The 22,356-nt window shown below is 43.4% G+C and overlaps 1 protein-coding gene across 3 annotated transcripts in view; it reads right to left on the bottom strand.

The window, feature by feature from the left end:
* LOC311041080 (peripheral plasma membrane protein CASK-like) overlaps positions 1-22,356 on the bottom strand; it is a 125,187-nt gene that overhangs the window by 34,797 nt on the left and 68,034 nt on the right. Inside the window, exons 18-27 of one of the 3 annotated variants that reach the window (XR_014600345.1) lie at positions 22,352-22,356; positions 21,777-21,812; positions 20,007-20,045; positions 18,484-18,680; positions 17,638-17,753; positions 13,377-13,457; positions 12,697-12,777; positions 11,026-11,228; positions 7,734-7,823; positions 4,372-5,120 (exon numbers count right to left, since the gene is read on the bottom strand). The exon at positions 22,352-22,356 is cut by the window's right edge and continues 64 nt beyond it. Coding sequence is in view for 2 of the 3 variants with exons in the window: in XM_084051523.1 (XP_083907649.1) it covers positions 4,944-5,120; positions 7,734-7,823; positions 11,026-11,228; positions 12,697-12,777; positions 13,377-13,457; positions 17,638-17,753; positions 18,484-18,680; positions 20,007-20,045; positions 21,777-21,812; positions 22,352-22,356 (1,025 nt within the window). In the remaining variant the exon portion in view is untranslated. Of the gene's footprint in view, positions 1-3,687; positions 5,121-7,733; positions 7,824-11,025; positions 11,229-12,696; positions 12,778-13,376; positions 13,458-17,637; positions 17,754-18,483; positions 18,681-20,006; positions 20,046-21,776; positions 21,813-22,351 lie in introns of those variants that run through there. The other 2 variants (XM_084051523.1, XM_084051524.1) reach the window with 2 other exon arrangements.

Raw genomic sequence — 22,356 nt, forward strand, 5'->3', positions numbered from 1 at the left:
TATTGTTGCCTTAATTAAAGACGGGTGCCGTGATTTTCAGTGACCCCCCCCCCCTAAAACATAATCATCAGGTATTATGGTTATACTAGGAGGAAGATTTTTTTCAAAAAAAGCGTACAGAAAGTGTTAAAATTATGTTTTTATGTGGACACGCCTCCAGTTCATTAAGTATACCTGGTTCTCACCTTAGCACCTCCTCCACCACCTTAGCACCACCCACCTGTCCTAGTCCCTCCTCCTCCTCATGCCCACACCTGTTGTGTTATGATAATGAGGGGGAGGGTATAATTTTACTGTGTCATTAAAGTGCTGTTTTTCTATTGGCACATTTGACCCTCAAGGTTTCAGCCTCCAGGAAGAAACTCAAAATAGTCAGAGAAGACATAAAACACCATAAAAACACCACCTGGGGGCTTAATGAAGTTCTCATCAACCTCATAGACACGTGAAAAACAGAAAAAGTGCAAAACCATGGCACCACCTCTTTAAAGAGTATGCCCTAGCTCTATACCTGCTCTATATGAAGCACTTATAGATTATATAGTTATGGAGTGATTTGGTGCTACATAAAAAAAGTATTTCACTTTATAGTGTCATATTCATCAGTTAAAGGTAGGGTAAGTGATTTTCTTTGGTTAAAATAATTGTTAAATAGCTCTATATTCTGATAGTACTCATTGCCATAGTGTTTGTTCAGTAAAAGGAGTCTCCTTGTCTCTCCAGCTCTTTATAAAACAGAAAATGCATTTTCGTTTCAGTTTCAGTTTCATTTCCAATTTTATCCAATCAGGATAGAGAACTCAATCAGGATATAGATTAAACAAGTGAAATTGGAAGTGATGACACTAAGAAATGAGTAGTCAAAATTGGAACTGGAACACTATAAAAATGAAGCTTAAAAATGGGTACTTTCTCCTGATTGGCTGAGATTTTGACACCTACCGGAAAATGTATTTTCTGTTTATTAAAGAGCTGGAGAGACGGGGAGACTCCTGTTACTGAACAAACGCTCCATAGCAATGATTACTATCGGAATATAGTGCTTTAACCTTTTAACAAAATACTTTTTATTTTAACCCAACAATATCACTTACCCTACCTTTAAAGAGATCGAGCAATTTGGAAGTCACAGTCAAGTGGAATAAAATTGCGGGAGATTACATTGGAATATCTACCATCATTCAGTTGGATGACTTATTGTCAACGGGACTTTCTATGAAGTTGGGCTGTGTGCATCATGCAGTACCTGAGGTGGAAGATGATGCTTGTTGTTTTGCCCGAGTTGATGCCACCGACCCGGAGACAGAGCATGTTGGAGTATGTTAAATTAATTAGGCTCTATGCACAGCAGCCATGTTGGAAATAAATTTGGCCTCTTCCTCTTCCTTCATAGGTGTTACCAATGATACTAATGAAGGCTCTGTTCCATTTTGGTCAAACAGACTCAAGGTGCTGATATTGTGCATGTTGGCTCACTGGAAAGACTGTTATACTGCTGAGTGTACAAATGGATCCATTTGGTTCCAGAGTTATGGGGGTCCTTGAAATTAAAACGTGTGAGAACCACTGTGTTATGGAACAGAGCCTTCATTACTATCATTGGTGATACCAAGGTCAAGGTCAAGTTTGTCCCAAACTGGGCAATTTGTAATCTCTCAAGACAGATTCAGAGCTCCACAGCTGAATCTGTCGGCAACTCCCATTAAAACGTGTAGAGTTGTTGTTATTAGGAATGAAAACAAAGGAGCGTCCGCTCTAGTCTCTAATAGATGCTGCTTGTCCGCACCGGCTTATATACTATATGACTCACACAGCTGAATTGTACCCCCACATTCTTGCTAGCCCCCCTCACAACCCCGTTAAGGGCATTATTTTGCTGTCTAGCGCCAAGGTTTCCATACCAACAAATGACAGCAAATGAAATAACATACTCTATGAAAGCTCACCTTTCTTACACACCATTTCAGTATGTTCAGTATACCTGTGAAGGACGCAAGGAAGAGCGCACGCACGCACGCACACACTCACACACACACACACACACACACACACACACACACACACACACACACACACACACACACACACACACACACACACACACACACACACACACACACACACACACACACACACACACACAGAACTCAAGTTGTACATCGAATACAGAATCAGAAGGCAGTTTACTTTGTCAACACTTAAAAGGAAATATATTTTTTTAATGAAAAAACAAAACAAAAAAATAAGAACATTTCATCCCAAAGAAGAGCTGCTTTAGTCATTCGCAGAGAGAATCTACACAGGACTTGAAATGAAAAGACTTTAGTGGAAGTGGCAGCGCGCTGCGACCTCATCACATGATGCTGAGGTAAAGACAAGACTTTGTAACAATGTTGTGAAGAGCCGAAAAACACCAACTGTATGTCCTATTGATGACTTATGAGTTATGTTGGACTGCTTTCTGACACTGGTAAAACCATCGTATTGATGACTTATGAGTTATGTTGGAATGCTTTCTGACACTGGTAAAAACACTAAAACCCTATTGATGACGTATCCACTCACACCCTCTATACTTCCACTACACCAAATCTCTTCGCCATAGATAGGCGATCTACAAGCTCACAATGCATCACAACACGAAACATTGTAAGCTTGCAACTCTCCCAGAATAGGGATGCTAGGGATCAAGTGGTTAAGAATTATATGGAGCAGCATTCTGTCACTTCTGCTAAAGTATGGTAAGGAATTGATGTCACATACTGAGCTTCTTTTAAGGATTACTATACACTGGCTCTTCATATTCACTCTTATGATGTATGCACCATTGGAACATTTACACACAGAACTCTCCCTTGGTTTTACAACTCAAAACAATAATACTTTTTTTTTGTTTGTTTGCTTTTTTTTTTCTTTAAGACGACAGTTAACAATTCTGAAACAGTGGCTCTAGGATTGGATGTTTATGCTCAATAAGCCCCTCCCCTTCAAGATCCCACCAACCAAAGTGATTCTTTTCTATTATATTTCATTTTCTTCTTTTTATATTATTGTCAGGGATTGTTTTTTTTTGTACAAACACAGCTCAGTATTTAGGTTGGGAAGGGGAGAGGTAGCCCGGGATCCAGACTGATTGCTAAGTTCGACGTTTTCTTTTTTCTCACTTCGCTTCACATTCTGGAAAGCCTCCTATCTCCGTGCACAAACGGGAGAAAAGAAAACCGGCTTCTGATTGGTCTGTGGGAGAGGGGGGGGGACGACGACACCAATGTTGTCCAACTCGAGTCACTTCCTGCCTACGTAATAGAAATACGAGTCAAATAGGACTCTGGCCAGACCTAGTAGCGAAGTGAGAAAAAGACGAACATAGCGAATCAAGTCTGCATTCCAAGCTAGGGGAGAGGACTTTCAGAATAAAATGTCCAGTACAGAGATCTGCCTGGGAGTCACTGGAGGTATGCATAGATGTTATCGACTTCCTCCCAAAAGCTTCGGATAAAGCAGTCTTTATTTTAGTCACACACACTATTTTTCATATATATATATATATATATATATATATATATATATATATATATATATATATATATATATATATATATATATATATATATATATATATATATATGAGATATATATGATATATATATATATATACATATATATATATATATAGATGATATGTACTCCAGTTGAAGATGCTTAGTGGTGAGTGTCATTGTGCACCAAATATTTTGTGACTCCAGGTCCGTTGGTCACTGATTACCAAACACATCTCATATACAGGCAGGGTCGGTCGGTCGGTCGGTCGGTCGGGAGAGAGAGAGAGAGAGAGAGAGAGAGAGAGAGAGAGAGAGAGAGAGAGAGAGAGAGAGAGAGAGAGAGAGAGAGAGAGAGAGAGAGAGAAAACAGTGGGGTAACCCTCTTCTTTAAAATGTTCATTTTGTGCAAACTGAATGTAAACAAAGATAGTTTTTGGGGGGAGGGGCATAGGACGAGACGTACAGCAACACAAGGAAACAGTGGCCTTTTTTTCGGGGGGGGGGGTCATATTGTGCTCCTTCAACGATTTGATTGACAAGTACAGGGGACCTATGGAATAAATAAAGGAGGGAGTCACAAAATAAAAATGAAGTAAAAAAAAAACTCTGCCGTGTCTCCTGTGCTTTTACCTTGACTCAAAGTTAGATATGGGGTTGAGGAAGGCAGAGTGGGGGAGGGGGGGGGGAAGCATCCAGTGTGCTTGGAGATTTCTGGAGGAACACATTAATTTACCACAAGAAATGCCTTATAACCACTTCCACCCTACATACTTCACTGACCGGAGTCCACTTAATGTCTTCGCCGAAAATAGCCAGTCTGCAAGCTCACTATGAGTCGCGACTCGTGGCGTGACGTGAGCTTGCAGATCCGTTATTTTGGCCGGATGTTCGGCTCTCCAGAATAAGAGAGGCTATGGGTTTCACGTGGCAGAGGTCAGCACACACACAGGACTGCATTAGGTTCATGCTTTGCTATTGCCCTTAAAAGTACCACAGCACCGACTGTCCATTGATTACAAAATAAAAGTATAAAATGTCTACCGCACTGCCCCTCCACACCCCACCCTGCAACTATAAGGACAGGGCCATATGGATTATTAGTTCTTTATCATTTATACATGTATATATAGATATATATATAGACATATACTTTATATCTATATATACACACACACACTACAATGTGCCTTTGAGGCTGTTGATGGGAGGAGGGCGGGTGTGAATTCCACGTCTCACAGTCTCAATTCTTCTTTTTCTCCACGATAGTTTGTGTTCCAGAGGAGGCCGGTTGGGCGAGCTCTGAATGGAGTTTGACATCCACTTATTGGACCGATAACCAATGTTTCAGGTGATTGTATTCACACACACACACGCGCGTGAGTGTATCGTGGTGTGTGCGCTTCAGTAGACCCAGGACACAGGGACCCACTGTGCGGTCGTACACACTAGGTCCACCGCCTCCTCCAACAGGCGGATGGTGTCGTCGATCTCGTTGTTGATAATGGTCTGGTCGAAGTAGTGGGCGTAGGTCCTCTGCAGAGTCTCTGACTCCTTCTGCAGCCTCTGGAGAGAGTCGTCCTGAACACACCGACACAAAGAGAAGACGTTTAATTCATGTAGAACCTTCCAGGGCTTTCCAGAGCCTGAAGTTTGCTGTTATGATTGTCATTTTTATTATGCGTGTATTTCCTGCTTATTTAGGATTTTATACCGAAGTAATAAGCCAAGTTATTATTCTAGGAGTTGATACATGCTTGTGTGAAGGTTATCCAGTGGACATTTAAAGTTGGGGCTGGAGTGTGATGACTTATGGGAAAATGACGTGATTTCCTGTGTAGCGTTATTATTTCTTTGTGTACTTTAGATCTAGGTAATGTAGCTTTTCTATCTGCATGTAAAAACTATTGCACTGATGGCAGAGTGGTTTGTATGTTTACTGTTATATTTTCCAAGGGTTATTCAGTATTTCGTTATTATGCCCTGGCCGCAATGATGGGAATTGCGCGTGCGGTAGTGTGACGTAGTTCCGGTTGTTTCTGGTAACTCTGGTGACTTATCCACTCCCGTGGTATGTGCTTCAGATTCGATTTGGGCAACCGAGAGACTGGCGGTGAGATATGAGAGCGTGTTTACACAACGATAAATGTATATTTCTGATATGTTTTATAGTTTTGTGTGTATATTCATGTCAGTAATTTATTGTCGTTGTTGTTTGTGTTTCCTTTGTAGGTTTATAACATACTGGCCTAAAAGTGTTAGTGTGTGTTTGTATTGTATGTGAGTGATATTATAAAAACCATCAAAGACACGAGTCTGAGTTGTCCGCTAACTCGGTTTGCTCAAATACCCTTTACATGGGAGATCTATCTATCACATAGCAGGTGTGATTGGTAGATTATTGTACAGTTACACACCAACACAAAGAGAGCTAGTTGTGTTACATATGGTGTGCATCAAGGCACGATCCTTGCTTAACCTTTGAATTTTACATGCTCAATGACCCAGTGGTACTTAGAACTTCGTTTTCGACTCCTAATTCATTTGTTATGCCAATTCCTCCCTTGTCAAGTCGTGTCCTCGTGCCTTAGCCCCGCCTCAGAGCGAGGAGGCGAGGCTGCGGACTAAGGGTTCGCTGTACCCTTAGTCAGCGTCATTTTGAAGCGAGGGCGATTACTTATGACTGTATCGCTGGACCACCCGGAGCGTTGCCACGTGAAGGAGGAGAATTTATACGTCATGCTGAAATGTTCGTCCTCGCTTCAAGCGGCTTAGGGAATCTCCTCTCTCCTCACTCTTGGCTCCTCCAAAAGAAAAAATGTTATGTTTTCCAGCTCATGCTGGAGGACAGAGTAGGTGAGGAGGGAGAGTATTGCGTTTTTTCTAACCATCTGCTTCTTTTCATCTGCCAAGTCACCAGGAGGACGTAACACTCCAACACTGTCTCACTCCCCAAAACGCATATTGTGACTTCTTGGGACAAATGTGACCAAATGTCAAACGGTGACTTGAAGGGGGTACCCTTCAAGTCAAACGGTGCCTTCCCGGGCACTTCAACACTCCAGGAATGTGGAAGTGCAGGGTCCGCCAAAAGACAGAACATCGGACTTGAGTCTCAAGTGGACTTGAGCCATGTGAGGCACCGGCGAGCGAGCCGCCAGGCGATTGAGTCACCGTGCCTAGCGTTGAAAATTCCGCTTGAGCCGACTCAGCGGCGTTCGAGTTAGTGTCCCGATAGGGACAGAATCGTAACTCATATCCCTCCAAGTCAACATATGCCATATTTGCCCCCCCCCCCTTTCAGCCAACGTTTGACTTCTCGGGATGTCCGTTCCAAGAAGTCACCTGTTTGACTTTTTGGGGTGAGAATGCGTTGAACACACGCTATATTCCTCCCAGTTCTGCTCCCTGCTTGAACAGCCATCACTACCAACCTGTTAAGAGTCACTCGTGCAGCGCCAGAGATCACCCTGCCCTGCCGGCTGCTTCCCACAGCCAATTAAACCCCAGTCTCCATGTTGGTGGGCAGGTACTTTACCCCTGGTCCACCCGGATGCCCGGTACTTTGAACTTTGAGGCAGGATAAGTGGAACCAGGTACATATAGAGGTAATAAACAAGTAGCACCGGCTCAAAGGAGACATCAGGGAATGAACATCCATCACAAAAAGAACACACGACTGAGACAGAACACATTTATCTGAGGAGCAGGCAGATCACATGCAAATAAAGCCTAATTTGTGCGTCACACAAAGTGACGTATGAAATGGACGTTACAGGGACAAGGACAGAGGAGCAGGCCAAGGAAACGGCTATGAGGTACACAGAGGACACACGTCTAACTCTACTGAAGTCCAGCGTAAGCTAATCTAGAACTGCTACTTATTCTGTACTTACAGGCAGTTTCCTTAACCACCTTGGAACCTCCTATGCAAATCAGGGCGGGAGAGGCGAACAAAACAAGAGAAAAGAAGCAAAACACACATAAAGCAAAACAGAACATGCATACAAGCACGGCCAGGACACATGCAGAGTGGCCAACACAAAGAAGACTAAATGCAACGTCTCAGAAACCAAAGCGAACTCAATAAAACAAGAATGTTGTGTTAGTGAGCGTTGAAAAACAACAACAAGGAGCAGGCAAACAGCGGACAGGTGCGGAGAGGTGGATAAAGACGTGAAGGTGTGTACGTACCTCGACCTCGGTCATCCCTGGGGTGATGGTGGGAGCTGCGATGAAGACCACGTAGGGAGCAAACTCTGCTGTCCTGAGGATCTTTAATGCCTGGAGAGAGAGAGAGAGAGAGAGAGAGAGAGAGAGAGAGAGAGAGAGAGAGAGAGAGAGAGAGACCCATTAAGACCTGGAACTGTGTCATTTTTAGATTTGAGCTAAAAAAGCATTATTTTACACTTTGGGCTATTCAAAAATAGCCCAATAGCGCTACGAGCTTGCAGATCTGCTATTTTTGAAAAATCGTGAAAATGTGTGCAAATCTTTGAATATATATTTTTTTAAAGCAAACATTTTTAGCTCAAATCTTTGCTTCTGGGGGTCCCTGGAACAAAATATTTTGATGGAGGTCCGCGGTCAAATACATATAATTTTGGGGGTCCTTGACATGAAAAAGATTGAGCACCACTGATATAGAAACATACGTTTTTCAGAATACTGTTGGGATTTAGGAGACATGTAGAATCGGCTTCAGGTCTCAATGGGTTAATAAGACAAACCTCTGCCTTCAATGCACAGATGACCAAGCACAGGGTAGACACCCTTTTCAGGTATGAGACCTACACAAAGGGATCATTTGCTGATGTTGAACGTACATTCTGAATAACATGTTGGACGTTGGCGTGAGGACATTTACGAAAACACAATGACATCCAATTTCATTTCTTCTGTGGAAGCTCAGCCTTAGTGTGAGAGCTGGTACTGGAACTAGTGTTGTTGGTAGCAAGGGGCAAGTCTTAGATATTTACGATGAGGCCGACACGGAAGCTTATAAATGGCCAGAGTGGCGCTGTTTTACCCTGCGCCGACCTGCGGTGTCAGAAAGAATTTATTTTAACGCAAGTGAATGGGTTTTTTGACAAACTTTAGACTAGATTTTCTTACTGTAATAAAAATGGTCATAAATTCTATACAGTATGCTTCCAGTCGCTAGTTTAAAGTCTCCTTTCAATCATCAGGATATGGGTTTTGCTAAATTATGGTCCTATTTATTTTAAAATTGACGATAAAGTAGGCTATTCTCTAGGAGGGGCGGGATGATTTGATTGACAAGCTACACAACCAATAGCATTCATTCCCCGCCCCCGCTCTTGATTGACAAGCTACCCAACCAATAATGGTCTGGTCTCATTCTGCAGGATATTGTTCCAAGACCTACAGTCTTGGAACAATCGGCTTAATTTTCGGTCTGTAGAAAGCAGCGGAGTGGCTTTGTCCATCTCATTTATACAGTCTATGGTTGGTAGCTGATGGTTGCAATTCTCAAAGAGGCCACAAGGTGGTGATCTGACACTGTTGATGTACTTTGACTCGACACACTTGAATGGAACACACATACTTCATTGTTCATCACATATTCATTCATATTTCATATTCAAAGTGTTCTAGTGTATTTTAGATGTCATACTCGTTTTAAATTCAAAAATGCAAAAGTCGCAGATCTACAAGCTCAAAATGTGTCGCTTCATGCCGGGTTTTGAGCTTGCAGATCTGCTACTTTTGATCTGTAGTATGATCAAGTAGGGCGTTAATCAGTGGTGGTAAAAGTACTCAAATGTTTTACTTAAGTAAAAGTATCAATACTGCAATGTAAAAGTACTCTGTTACAAGTAAAAGTCCAGAATAAAAAAAATACTTGAGTGAAAGTACAAAAGTATTGGTATCAAAATGTACTTAAAGTACCAAAAGTAAAAGCACTAATGTTTGAAAATAGCAGATCTACAAGCTCACAACGTTTTGCGATGCGATGCGTTGTGAGCTTGTATATCTGCTATTTTCAAATAGTCTAGGTATAAAATAGGGCTTAAGTGGTGAATGCATGTTTTATTATGTAATAATGAATACATCATATAAATAATAATAATAAATACAAATCAGAAAAGTAACTAGTAAGTAAAGTTGTCTAATAATTGTAGTGGAGTAAAAGTACAATATTTGCCTCTGAGATGTAGTGGAGTAGAAGTAAAAGAATAGACAATAATTGGAAATACTCCAGTAAAGTAAAAGTACCTCAAAATTGTACTTAAGTACAGTACTTGAGTAAATGTACGTAGTTACTTTACACCACTGCCGTTAATTTACAAAAAAACACAAACAGTTAGAATATGGAGACAAGAGGTTTCTGCTGAGGGTATCCATCCACAGCCATGTGACCCTTGTTCAAAACAAGACACCAGTGTTGATAGGCTCTATGCACAGCAGCCATATTATCACTTCCTTCACAGGTGTTACCAATGATACTAATGAAGGCTCTGTTCCATTTAGTGTAGCACAGTGGTTTCCACGACCCCCATAACTCTGAGAGTTACACACCTGTATCGGTGCGTTTTAACAGCGGGCAACTCTGGGCCGGGCGACATCGCCCAAAAAGATAAAGAAAATCCATCTTTCATCGCCCCCCCCGCCCACTTCGCCCGATCGCCGGCTCTCATAGACTTTCATTATCTTTTGGGCGATGTTGCCCGACATCGCCCGAGAGTTGCCCGCTGTTAAAACGCACCGTAAGGGGCCATTTGGAAGCCCATGAGGGTCCCTGGACCCCAACTGTAAACCCACTGGTGTAACAGAGTGTTTCCAGTGAGCCAACATGCACAATATCAGCACCCTGACTCTGTTTGACCAGAATGGAACAGAGCCGTCATTAGTATCATTGGCAACACCTGTGAATGTCTTCATAATATGGCTGCTGTGAATAGAGCCTATTTTGACAGCAAATTTTGATTTAGTTTTAGTCTTTTGAATAACATTCAATTCACATCAGTCACCTGAAATGTTTTAGTTTTTGTCTAGTTCTAGTTGAATAAATGACTAAAGACTAGTCGGCTAAAACTACAGTTGATTTTGTAGGTAAAAATGTATTTTGGCAGTGCTTTGATGGCGTCGTAATGGCTGATTTTACATTTGGTTGCATGCTTAAAATGGCCGATCTACAAGCTCACAACGCGCCGCGCTGCGACGCGTTGTGAGCTTGTAGGACGGCTATTTTCGGAGCGCAACACCCGAGCGCAACCAAACATAACGTTTATTGTCTTAGTTCTACTGAATCTCTTCTCCACTAGTCCCTCACTAACATTTTAGTCAGTTGTTGACGAAATTGTCAATATGTTTAGCCTTAGTTTTAGTCATCATAGCTTAGTTTTTATTTCGTTTTCGTCAAAAAAAGGTAGTCGACGAACATTTTTCGTCATAGTTTTAGTCTACGATCAACACTGCAAGACACGGGGACCCCAGAGACGAGAGCCCTCTCCCCCCTAACCTGGGGCTCTACGTCCAGGATGGAGATCATGCCCTGGCCGTGGATCTGTCGGATGGTCTCCAGCCTGGTGCCGTACATGGCGTCCTCGTGGCTGCCGTACTCCAGGTAGTCGTTGTTGCTGATGTCCTGCATCATCTGCTCGTGGGACACAAAGTAGTAGTTCTTCCCGTTCTCCTCGTCCTTCTTGGGAGGCCGAGTCGTGTCTGGGGGAGGAGGAGGAGGAGGAGGAGGATTGATTGATTTATTGACAACAAGCATAATTATGCAGAAAACAAATGATTGTACATTTTGGTCAAAAGGATAACACAAAAAAGGCCGAAGGCTTATTTCCACTGTGGTCCTAACGGTCCTATCTGTTGTTGTGACAAGGGGAGACATAAAATACAACTAAAAACAATAAAACACACATGCCTGCTCATGCAATATTTCAACTGGAAACCAAATACAAAGACAGCATGAGAGAGAGGGAGCAGGATTTGACCATTTCAGCACCATGGACAGAGACACATTGGGTTGGTCAGTATGAATAAATAGATGTCCATTTAGATTACCTGATGGTGTACTAATGTTTCAAAGTGACGTGTTCCTCCCCCGCGACACTGTCAGCTAGGCTGTCACTAGTTAACTAACAGACCCTGATGGGTCCTTTGGGTTACATTTGTGCACTCGTGCTGACAGCCCATACTGCCTAGTCAGAGACGTACACTATGGTCTTTACATACCTCAAAATGATATAGTAAGCAGATATCTGTCTTATTTTATTTTATTTTATTATTTTCCCGTGAAAATAATTTGAACAAAGTGTTTATTCATCGACTCTCATTGACTTCATACAAGACACTAAACTCTCGGCTCCAGTTTGCTCCCGATGCCTAGAAGGTGACATATTTGATCTGTTTCTTCACAGAATAACCAAAGATGGTTGATTTAGAAAGATAGACCATCCCAATTGAAGCCACTAGTGGCAAAATGGTACACAAATCCTACAAATGGTCTCCTAACCCATTAAGACCTGGAACTGTGTCATTTTTAGATTTGAGCTAAAAAGCATTATTTTACACTTTGGGCTATTCAAAAATAGCAGATCTACAAGCTCATAGCGCGGCACCGAGTGCCGTGCTACGAGCTTGTAGATCTGCTATTTTTGAAAAATCGTGGAAATGTGTGCAAATCTTTGAATATATATATATTTTAAAGCGAACATTTTTAACTCAAATCTTTGCTTCTGGGGGGTCCCTGGAACTAAATATTTTGATGGGGGTCCGCAGCCAAATACATATAATTCTGGGGGTCCTTGACATGAAAAAGATTGAGCACCACTGATATAGAAACATACGTTTTTTGAGAATACTGTTGAGATTTAGGAGACATGTAGAATCGGCTTCAGGTCTCAATGGGCTAAGAGGGCGCCGTCTGACAGCAGATCTAGCGAGCATTTACTGGTGGTAGATCCCGCGAGAGTGTGTCGCTGGGACAGAGAAAGGTTGATAATAAAGTTGATTTTTTCCTGATTTGTCTCTCTGAGAAAAGCCATTTTAGTATGAACATCTTGGGAAGACGGAGTGGCTTGTGACGATCGGGTCCGATGTTTAGTTCAGACTAAAGAATCGTCCAGAAGCTGTGTTCAAGTTCACTCTTGCATTGTACTTACGAGGGATGGGGTGTACTTACGGGGGATGGGATAGGCGAATCGGTCGGGGTGCTTGGTGATGAGAGTGTTCTTGATGTGTCTCCTGCCGACGCCGTGGGCTCCTGAACGGAGGTGAGGAAATGAAGTGAAAACACAGGATTACACACACACACACACACACACACACGCACACGCACCCAAACACACACACACACACGCACACGCACACGCACACGCGCACACACACACACACACACACACACACACACACACACACACACACACACACACACACACACACAGGCCAAACTATCGATCGACCCACCCATCTTTTATGTGTTGGGCTTTTCTGCCTTAATCTGTTGCGCTCTGAAAATTGCTGATCTACAAGCCCACAACGCGTCGCGCTTGCGACGCGTTGTGGGCTTGTAGATCCGCTATTTTCAGAGCGCAACACCCGAGCGCAACCAAACATAAAATGACGTGTCTGTTAGTTCTACTGGATGTCTTCTCCACTAGTCCCTCCCTAACATTTTAGTGTCGTTTTTATTTGTTGATGGAATTGTCAATGCATTTAATCTTTTTTTTAGTCATCATGGCTTAGTTTTTATTTCGTTTTTGTCAGTGAAAAAAAGGTATCGACGAACATGTTTCGTCATATTTTAGTCGACTAAATCAACACTGGTGTGTGCATTGATTTGAAGTGAACCTGTGTACCTACCAAGCAGAACCAGTGTTTTCCTCTTGAAGGCGGGCAGTCTGACCACCTCCTCGTACGTCACCAGGTCTAGTTGGTCAAACACTGGAGAACACAAGACAAACACCAGGTGAAGACACGCACAGAAGGTGGAGGATTACACCCCTTTGGTTCTCTGACAACAGAGTACTACTACTGCTGCTTCCAGTGGCGTGCACAGACATTTTGAGGGGCAGGTGCTCAAGTAAAAAATAAAAATAAAAACAGGGGTCTTCAATGTTTTCAGGCCAAGGACCCCCTAGCTGAGAGAGAGGTGAAGCAGGGACCCCCTCTATATTGTATAAAATTGTGTTTAAGATTATACTTTTTTTTGTTTACTTGGTCTGCTCTTTTTCCCCTCTACACCTATACCTCTTTGCCAAAAATAGCAGATCTACAAGCTCACAACGCCTCGCGCTGCGAGGCGTTGTGAGCTTGTAGATCTGCTATTTTTGGCAAAAGTTCTCCTCAGAAAAGGGATGCTAGGAGTGGTTATGGTAAAAAAAAAAAATCAAATCACATAAAGATTTGGCGGACCCCCTGTAGTAACTCTGAGGACCCCCTAGGGGTCCCGGCCCCCTTTGTTGAAGACCCCCTGCTGTAAACACTGTAAAAAACTTTTTTTTCCTCCTTTTTTTCAAAAGGGCACTTCAGGTCAAGAGGGCAGAGGGCAAAGGGCAGGTGCTCTAGCACCACCTAGAGTAGCACGTCCCTGGCTGCTTCTCATGTTAGCTGTCTGACTGGGGTCTAATTTACACCTTAGACACTGGCCATTTATCTCACTGGTTTTCAACGTGGTGTCCAGGGAGCATGAGGGGTTCCAAATGGACCATTACAGGCCTGTCACTCTGTCAAGAGTTATATTACCACAGAGGATTTTACAGTGTAAATTGGGGTCCCAGAGGTCCGTGGCCTAACACATATCAAACTGTGGGTCCATGAAATTCATTTAAAAAAGCTTGAGAATGAAGGATTTATCTGACTGTAGAAAAAACAGCAGAAGTCTGTGCACCCCCCACAAAAAGGAAGTTAAGAACCAAAGCATTATGGGATGGGTGACTCTGATTGGTCAGGGATGAACGGAATATAATATGTACATCATTACAACACTAACGATGTGTTCACACCCGACACAAGGAGAATGATCACCTCGCTCAACTGAAATAGGTGAATTATGCTAATGCCACGTCCTTCGCAAGGCCTGGTGCAAATTTTTGCCTATTTGTGTCTTTGCATCGACTTTAGATATATATTTTTGGGGATTTTCTTATGCACTTTCATACATAAATACCAAAATAAGACTTTTCCCACTAAAGCAACCCAGATCAAATCAGTGCAAAGTCAATAAAAATACTAAAACGGTCAATGAGATAGTTGGATCAATAGAGGCAATAAACGGTAAAATGTAAAATGACACATATATGCTTTCCCGGTTTTAATGGGTTAAAATGAGTGCACAGTTTCACACCGGTCACAGTCACACATAAAGCAAAACTGTCGGGCAGAAACCTTTTATCGCAATATTAGAGAACAGTAACAGTTTTGGACATAGAAGGTTTATACCCGACAGTGACGAAACGTGAGCCAGTGTAATAACAATAAAGCACTGACCAGAGTGATTGGGGGTTGAAAGGCTTAAGGAAGCAAGGTTGTGTTCAAGAACAGCCTTGATCGAATGAAGAGCAGGCTGGACGGCGCTAATCAATGCTAAGCTGACTAGCTAGCTAGCATCCAAGCTATGTGAAGGGTAATTAAGGCTCACCAAAAATATGCTAGACCAGTAGCAGGTCTGCTATATTAAGTATAAATTGAGTTTAGTCACCCTAAAAAACAAAAGGTAGAGCTGATACAAGCACTCACGACAAACGCAAACAGTAAAAATCAAGAGCTAAATCCCAATACTCAAATTCCTGGCTCCTCCGCCTTCCAGCGAGACCCGGAAATTGTTTGTGTCCCAAATATGAATTTGCTTTTGGAGGAGCCGAGGGCGAGGAGAGAGGACACTCCCCGGGCCGCTTGGAGCGAGGAAACAGGGCTTCTCAAAGTGGGGTCCGGGAACCCCCACGGGTCCTTGACAGGGTTCCAGAGGGTCCCAGCAAAATGTGTCAATATTGCATCAATATCAGTTTCATTACTTTAACCCTATTTACATCGGATATAAAAATCCGGAAAATACCAGTTTGGGGGCAACTGGCAAAACAATATTTTCAGATGGGGGTCCGCGGCCGAATATATATTAATTTGGGGGAAGCAAAGCTGATTCCTCTGTCTTCGCCTCCTCGCTTGGAGGTGGGGGTAAGGCGAGAGAAACCGATTTGAGTGGAGGAAGCGAGGATTGAAGTTTGAGTATTGGGATCTGGCTATTGAGACACTGGAAGGAAGGAAGGACAGAGAGAGAGAGAGGCAGAGGGAAGGAGAGGAAGTAGAGGGTGAGACAGAGAGAGTAGATCGGTAACGTCAATGTCCGGAGTTACTTACATGCAGCCAAGTCATTGGGGAAGAGACGGCATGGAACATATAGAGGGGAGGGAGGGGTTAATGAAAAAACACACCATAAAAGAAAAGGACAAATCCAGAGACAGAAAAAGAACCAAAAACAAAAACAGAGGTTAAGTCCATCAACTGGCAAATGTTTAAGGTTGTTAATCGCAGGAGTGTTAACACATAGTAAACATTGAGAACGGTAGGTCTTCAGGAGGGAAAACACAATACAATGAACATATTACAGCAGAGACACACGCTAACTTAAACACAAGCATCACATCTGCTTGTTGTGGCTTTCTGAAGTCAGTATAGTGTTTGTTGGAGAAGTGCCAGTTGTTTATCTTGCCAGAAAGTGTTGAGGCTCATTTGTATTTTTAAAGCTGCAAGTGCTCTTTTTTTTTGTTAAAACAACATGTTTTGTTTATGTAATTATATATCTATGTATATTATAAGTTAAAATCTCTATTTGCTTTCTTTTTGTTTGGTTTTTACCCTTTTTTCTCCCCAATAGGCTCTATTCACAGCAGCCATATTATGAAGACATTCACAGGTGTTACCAATGATACTAATGCAGGCTCTGTTCCATTCTGGTCAAACAGAGTCAGGGTGCTGATATTGTGCATGTTGGCCCACTGGAAACACTCTGTTACACCAGTGGGTCTACGGTTGGGGTCCAGGGACCCTCATGGGCTTACAAATGGCCCCTTACAGGTGTAACTTTCAGAGTTATGGGGGTCGTGGATACCACTGTGCTAGACTAAATGGAACAAAGCCTTCATTAGTATCATTGGTAACACCTGGGAAGGAAGTGATAATATGGCTGTTGTGCATAGAGCCTATTGGGAGGTCGGGGTTCGATACCCCGAGCTGGGTCATACCCAAAATGGGACCCAATGCCTCCCTGCTTGGCACTCAGTATTAAGGGTAAATCCCTGCCACATACTAGCGTCATGTCCAGGGTTGTGTACTTGTACATCAAGCCGCCTCGCGCTACAGAAACAGGAGATAGGCTCCTTCCCTATGGGCCGCTTGGTTCGGCAAGGCTTACTTTGCGACACATTTTGAGCCTGTAGATCTGATATTTTCACAGAATGTTTGCCCCCAAAAATCAGGACGCTAGGGTTCAAATGGCTAATCAAAGCCTGGTCCTTGTACATCACTAGCAAAGCAGAGAACTCCATTAGTGATGTGGGTTATAGAGCGTGCCAAAAATCCTGAAGGGGGCGTCAACAAGTGTCTTTTGGTAGCAGCGGACATCTTTGAGGGGTATAAACCAGGTTGACTTAACATTGCCCAAAACAAACATGTCTGCGCTACTATGCTATCATATTCCATATGACTTAAAGCTGCACTATGTAACTTTCCTCTTCTACCCCGGATTTGAACACGGTTTCCTGCGCAAGTGCTGACATTTTTACCAGTGAGTTAATAGAGCCTGCCTGCTTGCTCAGGGGATAAATAGAATATTGACCATCAGGTAAAACAATATGTTTTATTGCATTAACTATATTGGACACAATTACATTTTATTCATTAACCAAAAGTTACATAGTGCCACCTTAATTTAGGTTGTTTAGTCCTAAACGGTTATTGACACACATTTCAGTTCCCATCCCTAGTGTGTGTGTGTGTGTGTGTGTGTGTGTGTGTGTGTGTGTGTGTGTGTGTGTGTGTGTGTGTGTGTGTGTGTGTGTGTGTGTGTGTGTGTGTGTGTGTGTGTGTGTGTGTGTGTGTGTGTGTGTGTGTTTGTGTGTGTGTGTACCTGCGTTGTGCTTGGCGAGGTACTTGTCTTTGTATTGCTTCTTCTTCTTGCCAAACCATGTACAGCTGGCCTGCTGCTCCTGTTTGGTCTTCTCCATGGCGATACACGCCACACGCCTGAGAAACAACCAATGAAAAACCTTGATGCTACCGTTTCTATGGATACACATACACGTCTAGGATTATAATAGGAGGATGGGTCAGTGACATCACACAAGCATTTGAACATGGCTGCACAGGCTTTGTGACAAAGTGTCCTTGAGCAAGACACTGAACCCCTCAGTGCTCCTGATGAGCAGGTTCGTGCCGTAACAATTACAGCCTGTCCCTTTTGGCTGCCTAAGAGCACCTAGCAAGTTTGGGAAGTTTAGCATGCTTGGGACTGGAGTTATGGCTGTTTAAAGCCCAGCCAATAGGAACACAGAGGGGGGCGGAGCAATGGTGCGCCTTAGTGTGTGTGTGTGTGTGTGTGTGTGTGTGTGTGTGTGTGTGTGTGTGTGTGTGTGTGTGTGTGTGTGTGTGTGTGTGTGTGTGTGTGTGTGTGTGTGAGTGAGCGTGCGTGCGTGCGTGCGTGCGTGCGTGCGTGCGTGCGTGCGTGCGTGCGTTCACACACGTGCGTTGAGCTGGCCTGTGTGTGTGGGTGCATGTCTTTAAGTTGCACATGTGTTGCACTATCTCCTGTTTGTGCTTAATTAGTGTAACTGGTTGCATCTTTATGTTGCAATCAGCTGCAGGTGTTGTTGCCATACTCATACATATGGACATACATACAGACAAACGCACTCGGTCACTTGAAGGAGTGGTGGGCAGTGGCACCACTCAACAAACACAGACACAGAAAGCACACCATTCTTGTAGCTCTGGCGATGGGATGAGTCCCGCCGTGCCATTCTTGGTGTTCTCCAGCTTGCCCTGCCACCAGTTGTGGTCGTCCTTGGAGATGATCTGAATGATGTCGCCCACCCGGAAGCGAATGCCCGCCTCCTTACACGGGATGAGGTCGTCCTTCACCGGGTCGTACTCGAACTGAGCGCGCACGTAGATCTGACAGAGGGGGGGGGGGGGGGGAGGGGTGGTAACACAATAAATAAAATGATGGTTAGCATGTGGAGAGAAAGAGAGACAGAGAGAGAGAGAGAGAGAGAGAGAGAGAGAGAGAGAGAGAGAGAGAGAGAGAGAGAGAGAGAGAGAGAGAGAGAGAGAGAGATACAGAGAGATACAGAGAGACATAGAGAGACAAAGAGAGAGAAAGAGAGACAAAGAGACCAGGTGAGACAGAGAGAGAGAGAGAGAGAGAGAGAAACAGAGAGAGAGAAACAGAGAGACAGACAGACAGAAAGAAAGAGACAAACAGACAGACAGAGAAGTTGGGGATTACGCAGACACAAGGACAGTGTGAGAGGATGTGATTGGTCAAGCTGTGGATGTGAGGACACAGCGGATTGGTCAAGCTGTGGATGTGAGGACACAGCTGATTGGTAAAGCCGTGGATGTGGGGACACAGCTGTGGGCGGCTGCTCTTCCAGAACCCCAGAGTGGACGAGGAGAGCAGCAGGGGGAGGAGGGCAAGGGCGGAAGCAAACTAACAGAGGCAGAGCAAAAGAGAAGGAAGTGTTTGCTGGGGACCAATCGAAAGGCAGGATAACAGCGACGGACAAAGAGAGACCAGACAGCATCAGACATCAGCCCTGTACCACTTCACTGGCTGCGGTGGCATCCATTTTGCTGGTGGCTTACAAACAAACAAAAGGACCCCCAGTTTGAAATGCATTAGGCTACGGACTCCCATTTGATACCAACAAAAAAAAAACTAAACAAGCTACACTCACACTGAGAGTGTACACATTGAACCAAATGGACTCGGGGCCATTTGGACCCATTTGTACAGTCTATAGGCCAATTCATGCTTGTAGCAACAAGTGTCGAATGGCGGTGTTGCACTACGTGTCTCACAGCGTTCTCAGTGTTGAGCTTTCATACCGTCTGCGACTCGCCTACACAAAACAAAACGTAAACAAGGAAGTGGAGGTAGTCTCTCATGCATCTTCCCAGCCAACCACAGTACGCAAGAGGTCTAGCCGAACGTCCTCCTCCACACTTGTCACTCAAAGCATTAATTGGCTTTCAGAGTTACGTAAGGGTCCCAATTTGGTTCCATTTGTACCCCGAGTTACAGGACCATGAGGGTCCATTTGGTTGTGTTTTACGTCCATCCCATAGAACCAGAAATGGACGCCGCGCTTTGCTAGCTAGCGTGTGGGATCGAAGCACCGCTAGCATGACGGGGTCTACTTTTACGATGGTAGCAGGGACGAGCTGGGGTCTACTTCTAGGAGGGGGCACGGGGGGGTCCACTCACAGACATCTTACCTTGATGGACAATTTGTCCTTGATAGCAGATCTGATGATCTATGGGGGTTAAGAGCATCACACACACACACACACACACACACACACACAAACTTACACACATGATCATGCAGTAGATAACGGTGGATACGAGATGGATGACCCGCGATAAGACAAACAATGTTTTACGCGTATATGTAGGGAGTGTGTGGTTGTGAGTGTGTGTCGGCCGCTCATCCCAAGCACTGTAACTATCGCAATAACTATATCGTTCACGATTGTCCTTGTTATATTTGCAGTGTGCACTTTGCCTTCCACTTGAGTTGGAACGATTTATGAAACAATATCTTTATAGTTATAGTACTTGGTGTGAACCGCCCTTAACACGTCATTTATTCTTAACACGTTGATTGCCATGAACGTAGTGTTACGTCATCTGAAATCCAACGCTTGACTGCCAATGACGTAATATTACGAAAAACGCACACGCCTGAGTCTGAAGGAACAAGTCCACGGGCACACCCATGCAAATTCTTCGCTCCTGCATGTCACGGTTTGAGCCAGGAGTGTTTAAAACGTTTATTTTCATCAAGAAGAAGAAGAAGGTGTTTTTACCGGAGCAGACATTTGGGACGCATTATGAGCGATGTTCAGGAGTTCATTTTCATTCTTCATTCATCGTTAAGGAATATTTTACACAAAACCAAAACTATCCGTGACTGAAAGACATCATTGGGTAAGTAAACATATAAAAATAGAAATAAAGTCATTTCTTGGGTGAATTACCCCTTTAAGTGTATGTGTTGTACATGCTACACGTTGGAGAATCATGCGTTAGAAGACATCGGGGGACTTCGACGGAGCACGTGTGGAGACAACTAGGAGGACAGAGGACATTCAGACCGTGACACAAGTCAGGGTTTTCAGCAGAATTCCGCACAGAAAACTGTATGTGTTTTCCAATAACAAATGTCAGGAACAACACCCAAAAAGCTCAACTGCTTAAAGCATCATCTACTTAATTGATCCACCACAAGTCTGATATATAAGCTCACAAAGCAATGTGTTGTGAGCTAATAGGCCGGCTATTTTCTATGAATGTTAAACTATGACATGCCCAAAATAGGGAAGCGAGATTTGATGTGGGTAAAGACAAAATGTACTAAAGAACCCCACCTGGGGCAAACTCATTTACAACCATTAGATTTAGGAAACGTCTTCGAGTTAGTTTAGATTTGACATTAATAGAGCGCCAAAGTGCCGCCGTCACTCCCACTACCGCTGGGTCGCCACGCTATTTTTTTTTATTGGAAAAATATCTCGTCATATAAGAACTGTGTTCCAAAAATAAACAAAATGTGTCGTTTATGATATTGAGTTACATTTGATAATGTCTGTGTTTGGAAAAAAATGAAAAATAAATAATAAATAATACAAGATTCCCCTATAGTAAATCCAATACAAAAAATAACGCTGTGACACAGGGGGATAGTGCCCTCTTGCGGCAGTGATGACTGAAGACTGTCGGTGCTCTATTGTGTTTAGGTTGGACTGTGTCTACTCCCTGCTATCCATTGACTCAGAAGTGTCTGGTTGTGAAGAGGCGAAGGAGGTGTGTGTGTGTGTGTGTGTGTGTGCGTGTGTGTGTGTGTGTGTGTGTGTGTGTGTGTGTGTGTGCGTGCGTGCGTGCGTGCGTGCGTGCGTGCGTGCGTGCGTGGCCAGGAGAGACTGATGGAATATGGGGAGGATGACGATGGAGAGTGAATATTGTAAGGAGGAAGACAAACCCACCTGTCGACCTTTGGGCTGGATGGTTGACGGCAAGTCCTGAACCCAAACACAACCACAAACATTTAGGTCACACAGGCTTCCTATGGAATCTACCTACACATCCCAGTGAGCCATAGTCGGCTATTAGACCTCCGTCTAAAACGGGGCTATAATTGGTCTAACAGCGAAAGTTTTTTAGACGTCTAGGCTTAGCCTAGACGTTGATTAGCTGTTTTTTATGCTATGCTATGCTATGCTATGCTATGCTATGCTATGCTATTACTAATAATCATGATCTGTCACGGATATGACATTAAAGTTTGTTTAATTGTCATACAAATAACTGTGATTATTTATGTATTTATTTATTTGTTTGTTTGTTTGTTTTCATTGAACATTGGAATATATGAATAGAAATGACATTTCTGTTCGTCTTTTAGGCTTCGTAAACAAACATTGCACAGGGCAGATAATAACTTTAATCTACAAAGAAATGACTGACAATGGCCAGTATCAATAATCATAATACATAATGTGCTATTGTCAAAACAGGCCTTATACGTAATAATGAGCGTGTGCATGCGTGTACTTCCTACCAAGA

This window comes from Gymnoscopelus microlampas (assembly GCF_963454915.1).
Source record: "Gymnoscopelus microlampas genome assembly, chromosome: 24".
Lineage (NCBI taxonomy): Eukaryota > Metazoa > Chordata > Actinopteri > Myctophiformes > Myctophidae > Gymnoscopelus > Gymnoscopelus microlampas.